This window comes from Atta colombica, unplaced genomic scaffold (assembly GCF_001594045.1).
Source record: "Atta colombica isolate Treedump-2 unplaced genomic scaffold, Acol1.0 scaffold275, whole genome shotgun sequence".
Taxonomy (NCBI): Eukaryota; Metazoa; Arthropoda; class Insecta; order Hymenoptera; family Formicidae; genus Atta; species Atta colombica.
The window spans coordinates 134755-154215 of NW_017259376.1; the positions used below are offsets into that span (position 1 = coordinate 134755).

The 19461-nt window shown below is 29.5% G+C and overlaps 6 protein-coding genes across 7 annotated transcripts in view; 3 read left to right on the top strand and 3 right to left on the bottom strand.

Annotated features, from left to right (window-relative positions):
• LOC108689716 (isovaleryl-CoA dehydrogenase, mitochondrial) overlaps window positions 1-2201 on the bottom strand; it is a 6115-nt gene extending 3914 nt beyond the window's left edge. The window contains exon 1 of the mRNA XM_018196623.1: window positions 1920-2201. Coding sequence (XP_018052112.1) covers window positions 1920-2051 — 132 coding nt within the window. The 5' untranslated portion in view covers window positions 2052-2201. The remainder of the gene's footprint in view (window positions 1-1919) is intronic.
• Window positions 2202-3128: 927 nt separating this feature from the next.
• LOC108689704 (DNA-directed RNA polymerase III subunit RPC2) lies at window positions 3129-7774 on the top strand. Of its 2 annotated transcripts, XM_018196593.1 has the most exons (9): window positions 3129-3283; window positions 3620-3774; window positions 3857-4039; window positions 4126-5600; window positions 5685-6277; window positions 6354-6609; window positions 6689-6853; window positions 6929-7059; window positions 7333-7774. In XM_018196593.1, the coding sequence occupies exons 1-9, from the start codon at window positions 3278-3280 to the stop codon at window positions 7714-7716; spliced, it is 3348 nt and encodes a 1115-aa protein (XP_018052082.1). In that variant the 5' UTR covers window positions 3129-3277; the 3' UTR covers window positions 7717-7774. The 2 variants fall into 2 exon arrangements, with proteins under 2 accessions (XP_018052082.1, XP_018052083.1); XM_018196594.1 differs by lacking the exon at window positions 3620-3774.
• Window positions 7775-8437: 663 nt separating this feature from the next.
• Window positions 8438-10624, bottom strand: LOC108689723 (pyridoxal kinase). The gene is made up of 7 exons (XM_018196630.1): window positions 10298-10624; window positions 9590-9689; window positions 9375-9518; window positions 9165-9285; window positions 8864-9006; window positions 8615-8794; window positions 8438-8547 (listed from the first exon to the last, which is right to left on the bottom strand). Exons 1-7 carry the CDS (start codon window positions 10388-10390, stop codon window positions 8438-8440), a joined length of 891 nt encoding a protein of 296 aa, XP_018052119.1. The 5' UTR covers window positions 10391-10624.
• A 1670-nt stretch (window positions 10625-12294) lies between these two features.
• LOC108689718 (protein TBRG4) lies at window positions 12295-15444 on the top strand. The gene is made up of 10 exons (XM_018196624.1): window positions 12295-12459; window positions 12582-12726; window positions 12845-13264; window positions 13451-13600; window positions 13679-13924; window positions 14048-14186; window positions 14277-14360; window positions 14449-14610; window positions 14862-14940; window positions 15150-15444. The coding sequence occupies exons 2-10, from the start codon at window positions 12586-12588 to the stop codon at window positions 15379-15381; spliced, it is 1653 nt and encodes a 550-aa protein (XP_018052113.1). The 5' UTR covers window positions 12295-12459; window positions 12582-12585; the 3' UTR covers window positions 15382-15444.
• A 124-nt stretch (window positions 15445-15568) lies between these two features.
• On the bottom strand, window positions 15569-16873 carry LOC108689720 (probable NADH dehydrogenase [ubiquinone] 1 alpha subcomplex subunit 12). Its single transcript, XM_018196627.1, has 3 exons — window positions 16720-16873; window positions 16414-16496; window positions 15569-15934 (listed from the first exon to the last, which is right to left on the bottom strand). Exons 1-3 carry the CDS (start codon window positions 16821-16823, stop codon window positions 15693-15695), a joined length of 429 nt encoding a protein of 142 aa, XP_018052116.1. The 5' UTR covers window positions 16824-16873; the 3' UTR covers window positions 15569-15692.
• Window positions 16874-17171: 298 nt separating this feature from the next.
• LOC108689727 (NADH dehydrogenase (ubiquinone) complex I, assembly factor 6) lies at window positions 17172-18697 on the top strand. Its single transcript, XM_018196634.1, has 4 exons — window positions 17172-17293; window positions 17641-17863; window positions 17943-18338; window positions 18490-18697. Exons 1-4 carry the CDS (start codon window positions 17172-17174, stop codon window positions 18664-18666), a joined length of 918 nt encoding a protein of 305 aa, XP_018052123.1. The 3' UTR covers window positions 18667-18697.
• The last annotated feature ends 764 nt before the right edge of the window (window positions 18698-19461 follow it).

Here is a 19461-nt window from a genome sequence, read left to right on the forward strand (position 1 = left end):
GCTTATAAGATAATACAACTGCGTGTAATGCAAACAATAACTTATACAAACATTTATACATATTCATTATGCAAATTTGTTTTAACTAAATTTCCGTTGCGATTGCACAACAATGCACAATACGTAATGACGGATACATTCAATGCATATTTGTTTACATAGATCTGTTTTTGCATCAGTTTGTCTTCCTTCCTTTTCTCTCTAGGAAGAAAAAAAAGGAAGAAAAATTAATTGGTGCAAAAGTTCAGTTAAAAAGAACAAGACTAATATTGCAGAATAAGCAAACGTCGAGTATCGAGCATCTGCGCAGAAGATTATTGCGCAGAAGTTTGAATTTCCAGAGTCTTGCGCAATAATTTTCTGTACAGCTTCTTGATGCAAAATAGTAAATTATGAAAGATTATGTTTTGATATACTATTATCCTAACATATAATGCTGAAAATTTATATTTATTTACATTATATGAATTGAATTTAATGTACGAGATACATTATAATAGTGTAAACTACAAGATTCCATTATTATAGTGTATCTCGTACATTAAATTCAATTTCAGTAAAATTATTAAACATTATTAAACATATATTATGCTCTGACGCTGCCATATAAAAACATCTTATATAAGAAGTAAAAGCAAGAAATCGATCAATCGCAGTCAAATGTGAAAAAAATAATTGACCGTGATCGATTAATTTTTCATACAGTACAGAAAGATTGCAGAAACATTACAGAATAATTTTACTGAAACATTGTAATATTGCATGGTGGTTGCAAATCATTGCTGCAAGATTCCAATAAGAGTTAAGATATCCATTTTTTGTTATATTGCAACGAAACGTTCCGCAATACTGCAATGTAATGTATTTGGAAATTTCTTACGAAGATTCTAAAATGAAAACTATTTTCTATATATATCTCACTAACTTTAATTTTTTTACAAATTGTATTTCTAGTGATATGTGCTTTCTATAAAGCAATTTTTTTTTATGATAAAACCATAAAATATTCCAATAAATGTACTATTAATTTTAAAGAATAAATTTATTCGTAAGGATAAAACATGTATGTATGTGCCTCGAACAAATATACAAACATTATCCACATTAATATTAACGTAATAATACAGTCGCTTGGTAAGTTAATCATGGATTAAGTTAATCGCGGTGATTCTTTTTAATTTGAAGCCATTCCGAATCAATTGAAATTGATTAAAAAATGACGGTATGAAATTTATCAATAAAGTTCGGGCGCTGGTTTATTTTTACGTTCACATCAAACATACAAACATTATCAATCACAAAATTAATATTTCGATAAATCGTTTAGCAACTTAATTGCTTATCATTTTATCTAATGCATTAATTGTATCTAAATTCGATATTATACAAAATCTTTTAATTTCATATTTAAAATAAATATAAAACTTAGCTAATGAAATGGCCATCAAATAATAGATTAATAAATTTTTTATTTAAATATAAAAATGGATTATATTAATTATTCTATTATAAAAATGGCTGTTAAACTAAAAGACTACTACATAATTAGAAAAAATTATATTTTTATGTTATTATTGTAACAATTAAAGAATTATAGTTTTGCAACGTTTCTGGAATATTACAGGCATATTACTGACATTTTGCAGACATATTGTTAATTTATATCTCTGCAATGTTACATTGCAATCTACAATATTATAACATTGCAGCAATATTGCTTGAATCTTCTGTGCTGTATGGATTCTTATTCTTACTTCATAGCGCATAATGCAAAACATTTTAGAATAGGGAATAGATATCAGGAATAAATATTAAGTATTTCAACTTATTAAAATCTTTTGAAGGTTGAAATTTTAATATTCTTATTCCTAATATTTCCTCTATTATGCGCAGGGCCTATGATCGATCTAATTGCTAACCTCTTTCTGTTCGTCGTTCAACCCAAAGACACTTTCGTCAATTTTGCAATAATTCGATACGTGACATACGCCAATTTTACCGGCGTGATTCGCAAGGTGCCGCGAAACAATGAAATATCGCGACAAAAACATTATATCTCTCGTTGATCGATATTAGAAATATTTTCGAGCAATAGTGATTTAGAAATACTTTACTCGTTGCTGAAGGGGAAACACTTGTGAACACACGCGAAAATTTTATATTATTTGTAAGAGAATTAATAAAAAGTATTTATAAACGTGTTATTATACATGTGTTATTATAATTAAATGATCTTAATCGATAATAAAAAAATTGATAAGAGACACTCGTCGTAGGATAGACTTAAGAATTCTGAAATTCTGAGTTCGCACTGAATGATATGAAAACGCTATACGTGTAATGTGCTGGAGATAAGTGTTAAAGAAGGGGACATAAATAACCAAGGCATAAATAACCAATAAATTAATTAAGTTTGTGATAACGCTCATGTTATTGTAGTATAACATCATTGGTCTAGTTTCCACTGAGAGTTTAAACTGGATCAGAATGTAAAAACCAACCAACTCCCTGTTGTTCGACTGTAACAGGAAAATACTCGACTAGTTGGTTCTTACATTCTGATCCGATTTAAACCCTTGGTGGAAACTAGTCCAATGTAAGAAGCTCCATACAATAAAAAAGAAATCAAAAGGAATGGGGAACAGAAAAAAACAGAGAATAAGAATTTTAACCTTTCAAAAATCAACCAATCAAAAACTGTGTATTCCACAATATGATTTCTGATAGGTTCAAATTCTTATTCTCTGTCTCTGTTCCCTGTTCCTTAAGAATACGATCAACGCGATGCTGCAAATGTTTTGAAGCATCTTTTAATGGTCAGTTTGTAAAATTCTTTCTTCTAATTGTCCATGCTTCTAATTGTCAAATGCTTCAAAGCATTTGTAACGAGACTTTGACTACCTTTTATTGTGCGGAGTTCCTAAGCAACGTGAACAGATCTTGTGTTAGCCAATAGCCGGTGAAGATTGTTATCATGATTATTATTTATATTCTTAAGGTGCATTCACATGCAAGTGTCAAGCAACCAATCAACGAGGCGATTTTTACAGTGATGTAAAAAATATTTTTATATCACTGTCCGTATCGCCCAACTGATCGGTTACTGCTTGATGTTTGATGCTTGACGCTTTGATGTGAATGCACTTTTACATTATGAGTTTGTAGCATAGTCGATGAGTTTGCTAAGCACATGGCCGGCTTTTTTTAGTATAGGTGAAAAGTATCAATTTTATGTAATATAATTTTCATATTCGTGAAGAACAAGACGAATGAAAGAATGGAGGTATGTAAATGTGTGACGCTCATTTTTCAACTCGTGTGTGTGTTGTGTGTATATATATATATATATATTACACATTCTGAAAAATAAAATTTGAATGGAAATGATGTTATTTTCTTATCTCTTTCTTTTTTTAAATAATTGTTGAATGAATTTGTTTTTTATGCATCATATAAAATGCATAAATTATAAAAAGATCATTGATGGTGCAAATGCATGTACTGTATATCTACAGTGTACTTAAAATTATAATTCTTTAACTTCATCTTCACATGTTAGATAGATTTGCAAATAACTATTACTAATTATTAAATTATTCTTAATTTTACATATTATCAGGATAAATGGAAATTAGTAGATGCATTTCTTCGGAACAAAGGTTTAGTAAATCAACATATAGATTCTTACAACTATTTCATTAATGAAGAGATCAAAAACATTGTTAAAGCAAATGAAAAGGTTCAAAGCGACGAAGATTCACATTTTTATTTAAAGTAAGAGCAGTATCATGTACTTTCGAAAATTGCAATTGTAGAAACATCACAGATTCTTAACAGATTTTTTTTCATATTCCAGATACTTAAATATAAAAGTAGGCTTACCTGAAGTTCAGGAATCATCCAACTCTATTAGGACTATACCAACTACACCACACGAATGCCGCTTAAGAGATTTAAATTATTCTGCCTCAATTTTAGTAGATGTTGAATATATAAGAAATAATCAGCGGATAATAAGACATAATATGGTTATTGGAAAGTAAGAACAATAAATATAAAATATATAGTAATAGATATGTAAAGTATTAAGATACAATAATATTATATAATTGTAAATGTTTACAGGATGCCAATAATGTTGCGCAGTTCTAATTGTGTGTTAACTAAAAAGTCTGAATCCGAGTTAGCCAAAATGAACGAATGTCCACATGATCCTGGTGGTTATTTCATCATAAATGGCCAAGAAAAAGTTATATTAATACAAGAACAAATGGTTAGGAATAGAATTATTTTAGAAGAAGATAGTAAAAACTGTGTTGTTGCGGCGTGCAACAGTTTTACTCACGACAAAAAGACTAAAACTAATGTTGTGGGCAAAGCTGGAAAATATTACATAAGGCACAATATGTTTCAAGACGACATACTGATCACTATCATTTTCAAAGCTATGGGTATCGTAAGTGATTTAGAGATCATGCAAATGGTCGGAACACAAGAAACATATTTGAACAAATTTGCAGCTAGTTTAGAAGATTGCCAAGAACTGGGCATCTTTTCACAAAATCAAGCATTAAAATACCTCAATAACAAACGAAAACAAATGAGATTCCATGTACCAAAATCTCATGTCACTGATGAGATGAAAGATGTATTAGCAACGAATATATTATCTCATGTACCTGTTGTCGACTTCAATTTCAGACCGAAGGCATTGTACCTTGCCTTAATGATCAGAAGAGTTATAAATGCGCAATCTGATCATAGTCTGATTGATGATAAAGATTATTATGGTAATAAACGTCTAGAACTAGCTGGCTCTCTTCTCGCTCTAATGTTCGAAGATTTGTTTAAAAGATTTAACTGGGAACTCAAGAAAATTGCCAATAAAAATATTCCCAAGATTAGAGCAGCACCATTTGATATTGTTAATCACATGAGACACGATCTCATTACCAATGGGCTGGCTTTTGCTATATCATCGGGTAATTGGACAATCAAGAGATTTAGAATGGAGAGGCATGGTGTGACACAGGTGCTATCACGATTGTCCTACATTTCGGCACTTGGCATGATGACGCGAGTCCATTCTCAGTTCGAGAAGACCAGGAAAGTCTCTGGTCCACGATCATTACAGGGCTCGCAATGGGGCATGTTGTGCCCGAACGATACACCGGAAGGAGAAGCTTGTGGTTTAGTGAAGAATCTGGCTTTGATGGCTCATATCACTACGGAAGTACCAGAAGAATCAATAATAAAACTGGTGCTTAATCTTGGCGTGGAGAATATTTATACTCTTGCTGGAGAAGAACTAACTAGCGAAGATATATATTCCGTTTTTGTGAACGGTATCATGGTGGGCATCGTGCAGAATCATAAGAGACTGGTACATCAGTTCAGATTGTTGCGCAGGAGGAGATATATTAACAGTTTCGTATCAATATATACGCAACATCGGCATAAATGCATTCAAGTCAGTTCTGACGGCGGGCGATTGTGCAGACCATTAATCATCGTTAAGAATGCAAAATCTCTTGTTAAACCAAAGCACATAGAGAATCTTGAAAGAAGTATCACATCATTTGAAGACTTCCTTTATGATGGTAATAATTCAAACTAATTTTGTTGCATTTACATAGATATATTCTTTTGCAGCTACATAATTATTCTGTTATTCATTACGTTAGGATTGATAGAATATTTAGATGTGAATGAAGAGAATGACAGTTTAATCGCATGTACGGAATCGGAAATCAATGAGAACACAACACATCTGGAAATCGCGGAATTCACTATACTGGGAGTATGCGCAGGATTGATACCATACCCGCATCACAATCAGAGCCCGAGAAATACTTATCAATGCGCTATGGGTAAACAGGCCATGGGGATCATAGGATACAATCAACGTAATCGCATCGACACAGTAATGTACAATTTGGTATATCCGCAAACACCTATAGTGAAAACTCGAGCAATCGAGTTAATTAATTACGACAAATTGCCAGCCGGTGAAAATGCGATTGTCGTTGTAATGTCGTACAGTGGATATGATATTGAAGATGCATTGATCTTCAATAAAGCTTCCATTGATAGAGGATATGGAAGATGCCTAGTATATCGAAATGCAAAATGTGTATTGAAAAAATATGCCAATCGAACGCAAGATACAATCATGGGACCAATGCTAGATGGTAATACTAAGAAACCTATAACGAAGCATGAAGTACTTGATGTCGATGGAATTGTTTTACCCGGTGAGATGGTAGAAAACAAAACCGTAAGTATTGTCTGTTTGAACAATATTAGATATTCCATTATATTGTACTTAATATTATATTATATTATACATATAGGTAATGGTAAACAAGTCGGTTCCAACGCCGAGTGAGAATATTGGTCCAGTGAGTTCTGGCACTGTACAAACACAAGCAGTGGAATATCGGAACGCAGAAATCCCGTTCAAAGGCATGGTTCCAGCATATGTGGAAAAAGTTATAGTAACTAGCAATGCAGATGATTGCTTTTTAACAAAACTGTTACTAAGACAAACTCGAAGACCAGAAATCGGTGATAAGTTCAGTAGTCGCCATGGACAGAAGGGAGTTATAGGTATAATTATTTTGCACGCGCACGATATTTCGTATTATATGCAAGAGAAATGTACTAATCTCCGATAATGTCCATTTAGGTTTAATTGTAGACCAAGAAGATATGCCATTCAATGATCATGGAATATGTCCCGATATAATTATGAACCCGCATGGCTTTCCTTCTAGAATGACTGTTGGTAAGCTAATAGAGCTACTTGCAGGCAAAGCTGGCATCGTAAATGGAAAATTTCATGATGCAACAGGTATATTTAAAAAAAAAATGACTAATATATTTAATGTTTAATGCTATGTTTAATATTATTATTTTCATTTGATAGCATTCGGTGGCGCCAAAGTGGAAGATATCTGCGAAGAATTAGCGAAAAATGGTTATAATTATTTAGGTAAAGATTTCTTCTACAATGGCATGACTGGGAAACCACTAATAGGATATATCTACTCTGGATCAGTAAGTTTTTCTCGTGGATAAATAGATTGTCATTTAAATTGATTTTAGATAAGAAATTTATTTTTAAAAAGAAAATAAATAAATATATAATTTAATTTTTTTTGTATGACTAGTAAATACATTGTTAGAAAGCATGTTTTTGTAAGAATTCTATCCATCTTAATTAAAATAGTAATAGAACATATATATATATATTTAAAATTTTTATTTCTAACGCAGATAAATAGAACATATTTGATATTTCTTGTGTAACGTTAAAAATGTGGTTTGTAGGTTTATTATCAAAAATTGAAACATATGGTGCAAGACAAGATGCATGCTCGAGCCAGAGGTCCAAGAGTAGTCCTCACACGTCAACCGACAGAAGGACGTTCTAGGGAAGGTGGTTTGCGATTAGGTGAAATGGAGCGAGACTGTCTGATCGGTTACGGAGCTAGCATGTTATTAGTAGAGAGGCTCATGATATCGAGTGATGCTTTTAAAGTTGATGTTTGTAATAAATGCGGTCTGATAGGATACAACGGTTGGTGCCAGAGGTGTAAATCCAGCTCTTCCGTTTCTACGATAACGATGCCTTATGCTTGCAAATTATTGTTTCAAGAACTGCAGTCCATGAATGTAGTACCTCGTTTATCTTTAAAGGATTATTGTGATTGATTGTATGTTATAAAGAAATATAAATGTAATAAGAACATAAATAAAGATCACGTTTTAGTAATTTTAAAAGGAATTCAATAAAATACAAGAACAGTTTGGATTTGGTTCAATACACACATGGACACAAAGTTTTCACAATTTTAGATTTATTTAAATCTTTCTAAAATAAAAATTATATCTGTTATCTGTCATATAAGAACCTATTGCGAATTATATACATAAATAAATTGTATATATTTTGGAAGATATACATTGGTCTTTGAGGTTTGATTATTGAAGAATATATCTCCGCGTGTTATTGTAAATGCTCAACAAATGTTTTGTTACATATATTATAAATAGTTGATAAATAGATTCTTAACACGGGTTACATTCACAATAAAATCATTCACTACTTTCAACTTTTCAATTAACTTTTTACAAATCGAATACGTGGATTGAGCTCGAACTCAAATTCCATAAACTATAAATTGGCCACTCTTATACTCTATATATCTATATATCTATATATATATATATGTATGTATATATATATATTTTTTTATATATACATATATATATCTTAATAAATGTTTAATTATTAATACGCACCTTAACATGTGTTCAATTATTGAGATAAATCTTTCCATAAACTATATGTAATATATCAAAAATTTTATAAACACTACTTATAAATAACATTTTAAGCATTTCTTTTAATTATTCTCTATAACTTTAAATGTTATAAGAATTCCGCAAGTAGATGAATTTTTGGATTTTCAATACTGTTTTTACTTTGTATAAGTCGTAATTCGATTTTCCTGGCTGATTGTGCTTCGGTATCTATATACGCTGCAAATAATTGTTTGTTAGGAATGATACTGAAGTATTTTTTTCCTATTGTAGAAATATTATTCACCTTTAGAATATTCATACGTATTAAGCAGCACGCTATACAGAGAATTAATAGTTTTTTCCATGATGACTTTCATGTCATTTTGTAAGTATACGTGGGCAAGAAATAACGCGGTAAAGAGGTCTCCAGAACCCGTGAAAGTTGCTGGTATTTTAGGAATATCTACTTTTATTAATGTATTATCTGAAATAAAGAAAGATAATGCAAATCTATAATCAATTCAAAGTTCGTTTTATCTTGTAGTGCATCAACCTTTCGCTGCGCTCACTACTGCCGTCAGTTTCTCGCTAAGATCAGTTGATGATATAGCTACAGTTTTTGGTCCATTACGATGTAATTTTTTAATAGCATTTTGCAATTCACTCATATTAGTGATTTTTTCATTTGTAAGTAATCTGAAAAAATAAATAAAAGCAATACATAAGTGATCATCAAGAGAAAATACATTAATTTTTAAAAGTTATTAGCAATTTATGCAATTGTAATAATGATCAATCATCAATGTATATAAATGGAAATTAATACCACTTTGTATATTAAGTATCACACATACTCTAATTCAAATTGGTTTGGAGTTACTATATCCGCTAATGGTATTATCTCCTCTTTGTAAATGTTTTTCAGTGGTTCTGGGACATACATCTTGCCATTGTCACCCATAACAGGATCACAAACTAATATAGAAAACGTATAATAAATATAATTCATGAAAAAAAATTTGATCATAATTTGACATAAAAATTATTGTTAAAAGATAATGTACCATATGTAAGATTTGGATTTTTGGCTTTCAAAGTTGTGACTAGTAATGCCACTCTTTTCAAAAAGGAGGCAGAACCAATATATCCAGTTAACAAGTGTGTATAATTGTCTAAGCCATTTTGCGCTAAACCGTCAACTAGGTCCTCTAAAGCAGTAATTACATTAGATATATTTCATTATTGAGCATATTACATCATTTATTTCCCAAGTTTTTACCTAAATCTTTATCATTGAGTACTTGGCCTTTAAATGTTTTGTAACCAGTATGATTGGACAACTGTACAGAATTAATTGCATCGACCTCAAAGCCTAATAACTAATAGAAACAAATTTTTCTCTTAATATCAATACATAAATTTTAAACTTAATACATATTATTAATATATAAATAATATATTAATATATTAATATATAAATAATATATAAATTATAAACTTATTATATAAATTATATACTTAATATATTAATATTAATTCACTCGTGTTTCAGCAAGTATATAAAATTATTTGTTCTACTTATTCTAAAAATTTAAAAACTAGTCTAGACAGTAGATTAGCGGAAACAAATTAAGCATCAGCATATATATTATATTTAAATCGGAAAGAAAAAATACCATAAAACATAAAAAAATACCAAATTAATTTCTAAATTAATATATAAATGCTAATATAATAATAAGATTTGTCATCGTCATTGCATCTGGAATTTTTTTATCTCTGATGAAAGCATTTTATCTCTAAAATATTTGTATCTTATCTGCAATGTTTAACATGTCTTTACGATCATTTATATTAAGAAAAAATAATGAGATATGGGATCGTGGGATTCGCGGATTTGCAACCGACAATTCATGAATTGAAGGAGAAGGATCATCGATGGGAATTTGATGAAAAGACAGTTGTAAAATTCTTCTATAGGATTCACCTGCAACGGAAAAGTAGCGCTCTTATTGCCGACGTAGCCTGACACTACATGACTCTGAATCGAAAGAATACGCGGCGTCTTCATGGAATGCATAATTAATCAGTTGATTCGCGCTTCTGATACACTTGCCACAATTTCCGCGACTTATAACAACTGGCACCTGCTGTTGCGCTATCTCCTTCTTTCGATTGATCTTAGTTCCTGCACTGAGATTGACGTAACCAATTGTAATTAATCGTAATTCACAAACAAAAATTAAATATAACAGGAACTTTGAAAAATTGAAGATAATGAAACCACAGAGACCAGTATAACCAGTAAGGACACTCAGTGTCGGCACCTTTAATCTCTGTGTCACAGTCACATGAGCATCCGCCATGTTAACGTTTGAAAAATCCAGAACTAAAAGAAGATATAATGCGAGTCCATTGTTTTGCTCTAAAAAACATAATTAAGGATGTCGTGTAAACGTAGTCAATGTAAAAATATTATCTTTTTTTACAAAATTACATTTGATTATGTTTAACGTAGCATAAACTACTTACTTTTTTGTAAATTATAAAAATTTACCTTACGATATCTTTGAGATAAAAAATTTGAGATAAAAAACATTGTGAATTTTTACTATTATTATTGCATTGTTTAATACTGCACGTAACATAATTTTCCTTTTTTTATCCATTTTTTAGAAATATTTACGGCGTAACTCTTAAATTATCTTTTTTGCCACGGATGTCTGCTCACACGGGATCTGTATAATATGTACGTTTTTGTCATTTTGCATTTCATTGGATCCAGCCCAAAACAAAAGCTGCGTACCTGCGCGAACATGCATTTTTTCGCTGAGTGTCTCTACTGATTGTACTATGATGACCTTCGGACCGAAGCGTTCTAAGCAAGAACATTCACCCCTGCCGAGCCATTCAAAAAGAGTACTTTGTTACAGAATACTTTGGAGTCTAGGCTGTTCTATAATTTGTACTGTATATATTAAATAACTTCAAGTTAATACTTACGTAATGTTTACTCAATATAATGCAGTGATTTAACGACAGCGAGCCTTCCCCTCGATTCTGACATTTCTTAAATCTGTTTTTTTTTAATTACGTTACATTATACATTTGGTACTTAAAATAAAATAAAAAATATATTATTATATATATCTCTTTTGTATAATTATATCAATAAAATATATTATTAGATCTATAAAAAGTATTTAAAAAACTGAGAGTAAATGACGCGATAATGATGTGTAAATAATAAACAAATAATAAAAACAAATAATAATAATGTAAAATATATTTACTTCTTAATTATTATTTTTTAATTATTATATAATAAAATCAGATATTAGAAAGAGAGGAAGATAAAAATTACAAAAAATTCTACTGTAAAAAAACAATCAATTGTATAGGTATTTGCTTATATGTTTTATATAATCTTTCTCTTACTCACTTTGTTTTAAAAAAAAGTGTTATATTATTATTAAACTTAATTTCGTTATTATTGAAATTATTGGAAAATATTTATATTGATATGAAATAATATAATTATATATTTAATGGAACAATATAATAAATAATGATAAAATAATGATGAATACTGATAAATAAAATAGCGTATAATACTATAATAATTTATTTTATTTTGCAAATATAAAAAATATTATAGTGGAAATAAACTTTATAAAAATTCTTAATTATTAAGCTTCTTCGCAGATAAATAATATCTACATAAAGAGATATAATAAAGAAAAAAAAATTTATAGAATATCTGAGTGATACTTTTTTAGATCTTATTTAGCCTTCTTAATTTATTAATTCATTAATTTTTCCTTAAATTAATTTTCTTTAAATATTAGTATACGCTTTCGAATTGTAAAATCATACAAAATTGTATTATTATTCAGCGATTTAAATTGATATTCTTTTACATTTTTGATGAACTGAAAAGATCGAGAGATTCCACTAAAAGATGATAGTAGTGTCTGGTGAGATTTTAACTCGCAACCACGCATCTAAACTTCTCTGCATCTATGACCAGCTGCATGGTGATTTCCTAACCTAAATATGCATACCTGGTGGCCTTGCTGTACCCGAGATCATTCGCGATAATTGTTTATTCTCGCGATAACGCTACTTATTCCTGCACCCGTTTGCAACGTAAGTCATACAGAGCAATTGTACTTTCGTGCGAATGTCATGATTGTCATGAATCGACGAGCCTGAATCATCATTGCGGATTGTCCCCGATCACGACAATTACATAAATAACCATTTTACAGATTAATGACAATGCTGCAGTTCAGCGCGATGCTGTACACTGCGACTGCCAGGATCGCACCTCGCTCATCCTGGCGTTTCACTGCTCTTGTGGCCTGTAACTCCAGTACGACAGTCACCGGCGAGCAATCCGCTGCATCTGTGACTGTAAAATACAATTAATAGATCTAATAATTTTTCTTTGATAAACTCAATTTGATAACAATCTTCATGTTTCATTCACAATTTTTTTGGAAAGAAAGACTGTATATGGCTTTTTGTTTAGGAAGATAACAATGCTAATTTTTCAAAAATACAAGCCATGCAGAAAGAAAAGGAGCAGCAACCTAAGGATATGAGTTTCCAGACAACATTTCATATGACAGAAGAAAGAAACAGTAGGAAGAAACAATTGAATGACAACAACACAGTATTTTTCAAGCAATTTCAAGCTGCCAAGTCTGTAAACGATTTGTTGGACTTGGCAGTATTACCAAACCTGTCTATAAATAATGCTCTGAAGCTAATATCGATCATAACTAATCAGATAAATAGTGGGAAATTACAGATCTCAGACATTGAGATTGATGAACGATTTATTCACCTCAGGAAGTTAGTTAAGAGTGATGAGAGTAGTGAAATGAAAATTCATAAAACAAATGATTTTTCTAAATACTCTCAGTTATCCACATCTGCAATGATTACTGTGAGTATGAGTATTTGTAAAATTTTAACATGTATAAAAGTTGATAACATATATAAAAGTATATTTTTATATGAGAATCTATGCCTGCAATATTTGCAATTATCTATATTTGTATATATACAATAATTACAGTAGCTACAATGTATATTGAATATATGTATTCACATGTATTTTTATATGATGAAGGTGATAACATCGTTGAGAGAAAAAAAAGACAGAAATACTCCACTATTAAAGATGTTGTCGTACAATATTGTCAAATATAATATAGCATTAAATTTGAACCAATGTGCGACTTTGTTGTATAGTATGGTTATACTTAATTTTCCAGACAAGGTATGCATATCACATTTATATGAATATATACATGAAAACAGAATTTATCAGATTTGTGAAATATAACATATGGAATAGGTCTTGTTAGATAAAATCGCATCTGATTTACTGAAGTGTATACCAAAAAACAAGAACGCTGCTTTAAATAAATCCATAATAACATCATTAGGATTTCTGCGTTACAAAAATACGGATATACTTGATGCATTCTGTAACACCTTATTTATGAAATCAATAGATTATAAATTTCTGGATTATTCATCAATATTACAAACGTTTGCGGCCCTACAGTACAAATCCCAGAAAGCAAACTCGTTTCTCGAGGTATATTGAGAGAATTTCATAATGTTTCTATTTTAAGTATTTGAAGTTTCTCTTCGGACGTAAAAAAATTTTATTTTCTTTGATACAAATATATATAATTTTTTTTATTATTTTTGTGATTAGAAATTTGCAGAATATGTAAGCCCATTTGAAATGTCTTGGATTGAATGGCTGGATGTTACTTGGGCCTTAACAGTTTTAGATGCAGTGAAACCACGACACATACAAATCCTACTGGACCCTGTATTAATGGAAAAAAACGGTTTGTATCTACTTAAATAATGTATCTAAAATTTATTTTGTATCTATTTTACATTGTATCAATAACATTAATTTCTTGTGACTTTTATAGCCTTTAATCAGTTAAATATAGCAAAGAAATTAAAATTATTAAATATCAACGCTGTTGCACAGTTTGTATTGAAGGATTATGAAGGTATACATTCGGATCTGTACATATTTTAATATATTAATATTATATATTTTCAATAATTCATTGATATTTATATTGTTTTAAATTACAGGACCTTTTTTAAAGAAAAATTCAGAATTTAATAATATATCTATAATTAAATCAAAGGAAAAGCAAAAGTACACAAACGTGTTATTTGAAACATTAACAGAAATGTTATCATCTTCGTCTTATTTTAAAATAAATTTAGATACAAACATGGGCTTTTTATTAGGTAAGTTTTTTCAACCAAAAATTAATGCCAGTATAATTTCTTAGAATTTGATTGAGATTTCAAAATTGTAAATGTGTTAACAAAAATATTATGTTAAATATTGTTTCATTTATTCATAAATAAATCATTAGTTTGTTGATATCTAAATAAACTCGGCGAAATTATATACTAATATTAATTCATTTTTTTTTTAACAAAGTAAAATTTGAAGTAAGTAAATGCAATTTTGTTAAATAAAAGAGTATTTTTAGATGCTGAATATCGCACAGATAGTGACCACAAGTTTATGAAAGTGGAAGATTGGAATGAACAATCAAATAATGTACGAAGGTATGGCACGTGTTATTAATAAAGAGCTGTACTTTAATATTGTTTTAGTGAAAATTATTCTATAATTTAGTCAAAATTTTAAGATATTCTATTCATTTTTAAGTGATAAAAAATTATAAAATTTTAATATTTAAATATAATTAATAATATTTAATATTTAATATTTAAATTAATAATAAATTAATAACGACTTAATATATAACTTTCAGAATAGCAATAATGATGCACGATTATCACGATTATTGCATAGGACAGAATGATCTCATAGGATCGCAGTATTTATATACGCAATTATTAAAAGTCAGAGGATACGAAATCATAACTCTTTCTTATGAAAACTTCAGTGTACAGGACAATATAAAAAAACGGCTCAATTACTTGAAACAATGCATGAATCATATAAAAGAAATGAAGCCAGCAAAACAAACGAAATCGATATAGTCCAATATTGGCCTAGTCCAATAAAATCGAAATAAATATTTAAAAGGAATGTATAAAAATAGATGCTTTCATTTATTATTCCTTATATGCATTATAATTAGAACTTAATTAAATGTTATTGTTTGATTACTAAATTATTTTATTACTGCATTATTAAACTGAAAAAAGGACGAATAAAAACTATCTCTTTAAATATCTACAATCTTTTTATCTCTTGATAGTAATTTTATTTACATCGAATAATATTTTATGTAACTATAATTATGAACTAGCTACTTTACTCTTTACTCTCACTGCTGTTCTAACAAAGATCACTGTGATGGCCGCCAAGGTTCAATCTTCGGTCTTGTGGTGCTGTAAGGCATATAAGCTTGATCTGTGCCACTCATATTTTGTTGATGATCCATCATCCATTTATATTTTGGTCGAGATGGATCTTCGTGTGGTGGCAAATCTGTTTTGTAATGCAACCAACCAAACCATTCAGGTGGGACTTGTGAACCATCATAATTCAGTCCAACTTTATCTGCATATATCACCCATCTGTTACGACCTGTAAAGAATATTAAATAAACATGATATTAACTGTATTTTACACTGTTATATACTTTCAAGATAAGATTAAGAATGCTTTCTAGCAAAAGACAAATAATAATGTAACAATGAATCATTATATCCTTGTTATTTACTAATATTAAAATGATCATAATCTCTTGCTGGAAAGCACTAACAGTATAATACAGTGAATTATTTCATCTTTGTTTAATATTAGTAAACAAGAATATAATAATTTACTAAGTTGGCTTTCAATGTCTTAAATGCTCATGCCATATAAATTTTATTCTATCTTCTTTATATGATACATAATGAGCGATGAAACTTATGTTGCTTGAGCAGTTAAATACAGTCAGTGTCTTGCTGAAAAGTATCTTAATAAAATGATATATACATATAGATATTTATACTCATATTAATCTGACATTTATACTTATAGTATACATATTAGTGTACATATTAATGTACTTAACTGACCTATAAAGTGTATATTATTCTCATAGTATCGATTGCCATATTTGTCTTCTCCGACTAAGGTTCCACTCTTCAATTCATCCACTCTGAAATGAATTTATATTCACTATATTAATTGTAAGGATATTACGTTGACACATTGCATTTATATTGCAAAATATTTTATTTTTATTTTGTTACATTAGTAAAATTTGAACAAGCTGCAGAGCTCAAAGTCAAATACAGAACGGAGTTACACAATACTAATCAAAATGATAGTATTTTGAACATTCGCTGTATTACTAATATAATGTATAATTGCTTAATAACCTGTATAATGTTTTGAAGGAACCGATGATACCACCATGGTCGCGTATTGTACGAAATAACGTCACGAATTTATCCAATCCTAATAACTTTGTCAAATTTGCCATATTTACTTCTGTAAATAAAGCGTGAAATTGGCTAAAGTCGATTCGGTAGGGTCGCCAACATTTAAAGTCATTCGATACGTCCTAGTTTAATTTATGACATCAGGATCTAGGAACTTATAAAAAAATACTTTGGCGATCTTGATTGTTTTAAACATCATATATTAGTTTATAGGTTGTATACTCCGAGATTGTATGTTCCGAATTATAATAAAAAAAATATTAAAATATGATTTTACGATAGACAAATTTAATATACTCAATGTCGTTAGCATTTCCGTTGAGATAATTATGTGTGGTCACTTTTATTAGATTCAATAAAACAAATTTTTATTTTTATTTTTTTTTAAAATGAATAAATTAACAGTTATTGAGAAAAATGTGCGAACAAAGCTGCGATGTATAATTCGTATGAATACGACTAGTGCAAGACAAAAACAAACTCCGACCGAGTATTGTTTACAGCTAGTTAGGTACTTGTCTTTGCTTTGTTAAATTGAAGCTGCACAAATAAAATAAACAAGAATTGGACATTCATGTTTATGTAATAAATGTAATAATATTATTCTAATGTATAATATTAGTATATAAATTCCATATATTATAGTATTATATTTACTTAACATATTTAAATAAATTTTTCAAAATTTCAAATTTCTGAGGAAATGGATATACTAGTTGTGTTTCTTTGAAATAAAACTAAGTAAATAAAATTTCTTGTAAGATACATTAAAATAATTGTGCAAGTTTGTATATAACAAAATCAGCAAAAGTTCTAACAAAATCTACTCAAAGTTATATTTATCCATTGTGTTTTTAGGAAGAACGATTATGAGAACTTTTTATGTACGCTATTACTTCCTCGTAGTATTAAATCGACGGCTTTTGCTGTACGTGCGTTTAATGTCGAAGTAGCACAAGTGGAGGATCAAGTGAGTGACAGTAAGATAGGTACTATGCGATTACAATTTTGGACAGATGCTCTGAACAGAATTTATAATGGTAATCCTCCGAAGAGTCCCGTGGCATTGGAGTTACACAGGGTAACATAAATAGATCTCATTGTTCCAAGATACATTCGTATGACTATTGTTGGAAATCAGAGATCTTTTGCATTTACAGATCCTTCAACAACACAAACTATCTAAACGCTATTTCAAGCGCTTGATTGACGCTCGTTTGAACAAGCTAAATAGCTCAATGTTTGTGGATTTGGAATCGCTCGAAAGATATTGTGATTATACTACATCATCAATTTATTATTTGCTGCTAGAGGCACAGAATATAGCAAGCGTCAATGCTGATCATGCAGCTAGCCACTTCGGCAAAGCACATGGTTTAGTCACCTTGATACGTTCTGTGCCATATAATGCCCGAAAACGAGTTATAATATTGCCACAGGATATTTTGCTAAAATACAGTATCTCCTCTGAATCTATCTTTCAGAGACAATCAAATGCTGGATTTAAAGACGCTATACTTGAAATTGCATCTTGCGCCAAGCAGCATCTGAAAATGGTACAATAAATAACTTAATTCCATATATGTGGAATTGACATCAAGTCAATCTGCGTCTATGACGCAGTCATATATCTGACAATTTTTATGTTTTTGCATTTAGATGAAAAAGTCAGGAAAGATTTATACGACATTATTTTCTTTATTTTAGGCGACATCACTTAGAAAGGCTGGGAAAAATCTTAACGCGATATTTCTACCGACAGTTTGCGTGGAGAATTATTTAGAAGAATTAAAAAAAGTAGACTTCGATGTTTTTCATCCGACATTACAAAGAAGAAATGGCATCCTTCCATTACAATTACTGTGGAGAAAGATATGGTCTTAGGGTGACTTTGACCAGACTCCAATTAATTTAATCAGAGACTGATTCAATCAGCAGTTTTGCTGTAAGATCTGTAGCTATATATAATTCGTTATTCTTAATTTAATCTTACTTTTCATTAAACAAAAAGTTTATTCTATCCATATTAAGAATTATTATAGATGAATGTGTGTTTAGGATAACTTTGATCAAATGTCGATTAACTTATCAAATAATAGTTGTACATACTATTTTATTTACGTAGATAGAATTAAGTTTTTATTAATACTTGAAAAAACGATTAAATTGGAAATAACGAATTATATAGTTAAAAATTTTGTTTTAAATTAGCTCCTGATTGAATTAATCACTGATCAAGTTAATGGGAATTTGGTTAAAGTCGCCCTTAATTATTAAAGTTTGAAATTAGTTAAAAATAACATTTAATATGTTTTAGTCATTTATTATCCTAATTCCATTTAAATTAAAAAATTTCATATCGCAGAAAATCAGGATATCAATCATAAAACTTTATTCTTAGGATGGAAAGTGAAAAGTGGAAATTTTAACTATTGAAGTTAATAGAGAAATTTTTCACTTCACTTTTCATCCTAGGAAAAAAGTTTCATGATTGGTACCTAGATGATAATTGGAAGAACATTTTTTTCAAATATTGCATCCTGATTGGCTTATTTCTCGTTTTGTCCAAATTTTTTTTGCGGCAATCAATTTTACAGTTTTGGAGGTTTCTTTAACGTATCTGACGGTTTTTATCCGCAAAAATACCCATAGGTTTTATATATATATATATATATATAT

Excerpts from the sequence above, each read along its gene's own strand:
- LOC108689727 (XM_018196634.1), top strand. The coding sequence starts at position 17,172 with ATGAATAAATTAACAGTTATTGAGAAAAATGTGCGAACAAAGCTGCGA. Across the intron at positions 17,294-17,640 it reads TATTGTTTACAGCTAGTTAG|GAAGAACGATTATGAGAACT; the intron begins GTACTTGTCTTT and ends TTGTGTTTTTAG. Across the intron at positions 17,864-17,942 it reads TGGCATTGGAGTTACACAGG|ATCCTTCAACAACACAAACT; the intron begins GTAACATAAATA and ends TTGCATTTACAG.
- LOC108689704 (XM_018196593.1), top strand. Across the intron at positions 6,610-6,688 it reads TGGACAGAAGGGAGTTATAG|GTTTAATTGTAGACCAAGAA; the intron begins GTATAATTATTT and ends ATGTCCATTTAG. Across the intron at positions 7,060-7,332 it reads GATATATCTACTCTGGATCA|GTTTATTATCAAAAATTGAA; the intron begins GTAAGTTTTTCT and ends TGTGGTTTGTAG.
- LOC108689723 (XM_018196630.1), bottom strand. The coding sequence starts at position 10,390 with ATGCATTCCATGAAGACGCCGCGTATTCTTTCGATTCAGAGTCATGTA. Across the intron at positions 9,690-10,297 it reads GCGCTACTTTTCCGTTGCAG|TTATTAGGCTTTGAGGTCGA; the intron begins GTGAATCCTATA and ends TGTTTCTATTAG. Across the intron at positions 8,548-8,614 it reads TACGTATGAATATTCTAAAG|CGTATATAGATACCGAAGCA; the intron begins GTGAATAATATT and ends AATTATTTGCAG.
- LOC108689718 (XM_018196624.1), top strand. The coding sequence starts at position 12,586 with ATGACAATGCTGCAGTTCAGCGCGATGCTGTACACTGCGACTGCCAGG. Across the intron at positions 14,187-14,276 it reads TGTATTAATGGAAAAAAACG|CCTTTAATCAGTTAAATATA; the intron begins GTTTGTATCTAC and ends TGACTTTTATAG. Across the intron at positions 14,611-14,861 it reads AAACATGGGCTTTTTATTAG|ATGCTGAATATCGCACAGAT; the intron begins GTAAGTTTTTTC and ends GAGTATTTTTAG.
- LOC108689720 (XM_018196627.1), bottom strand. The coding sequence starts at position 16,823 with ATGGCAAATTTGACAAAGTTATTAGGATTGGATAAATTCGTGACGTTA. Across the intron at positions 16,497-16,719 it reads TCCTTCAAAACATTATACAG|AGTGGATGAATTGAAGAGTG; the intron begins GTTATTAAGCAA and ends AATTCATTTCAG. Across the intron at positions 15,935-16,413 it reads GAATAATATACACTTTATAG|GTCGTAACAGATGGGTGATA; the intron begins GTCAGTTAAGTA and ends TATTCTTTACAG.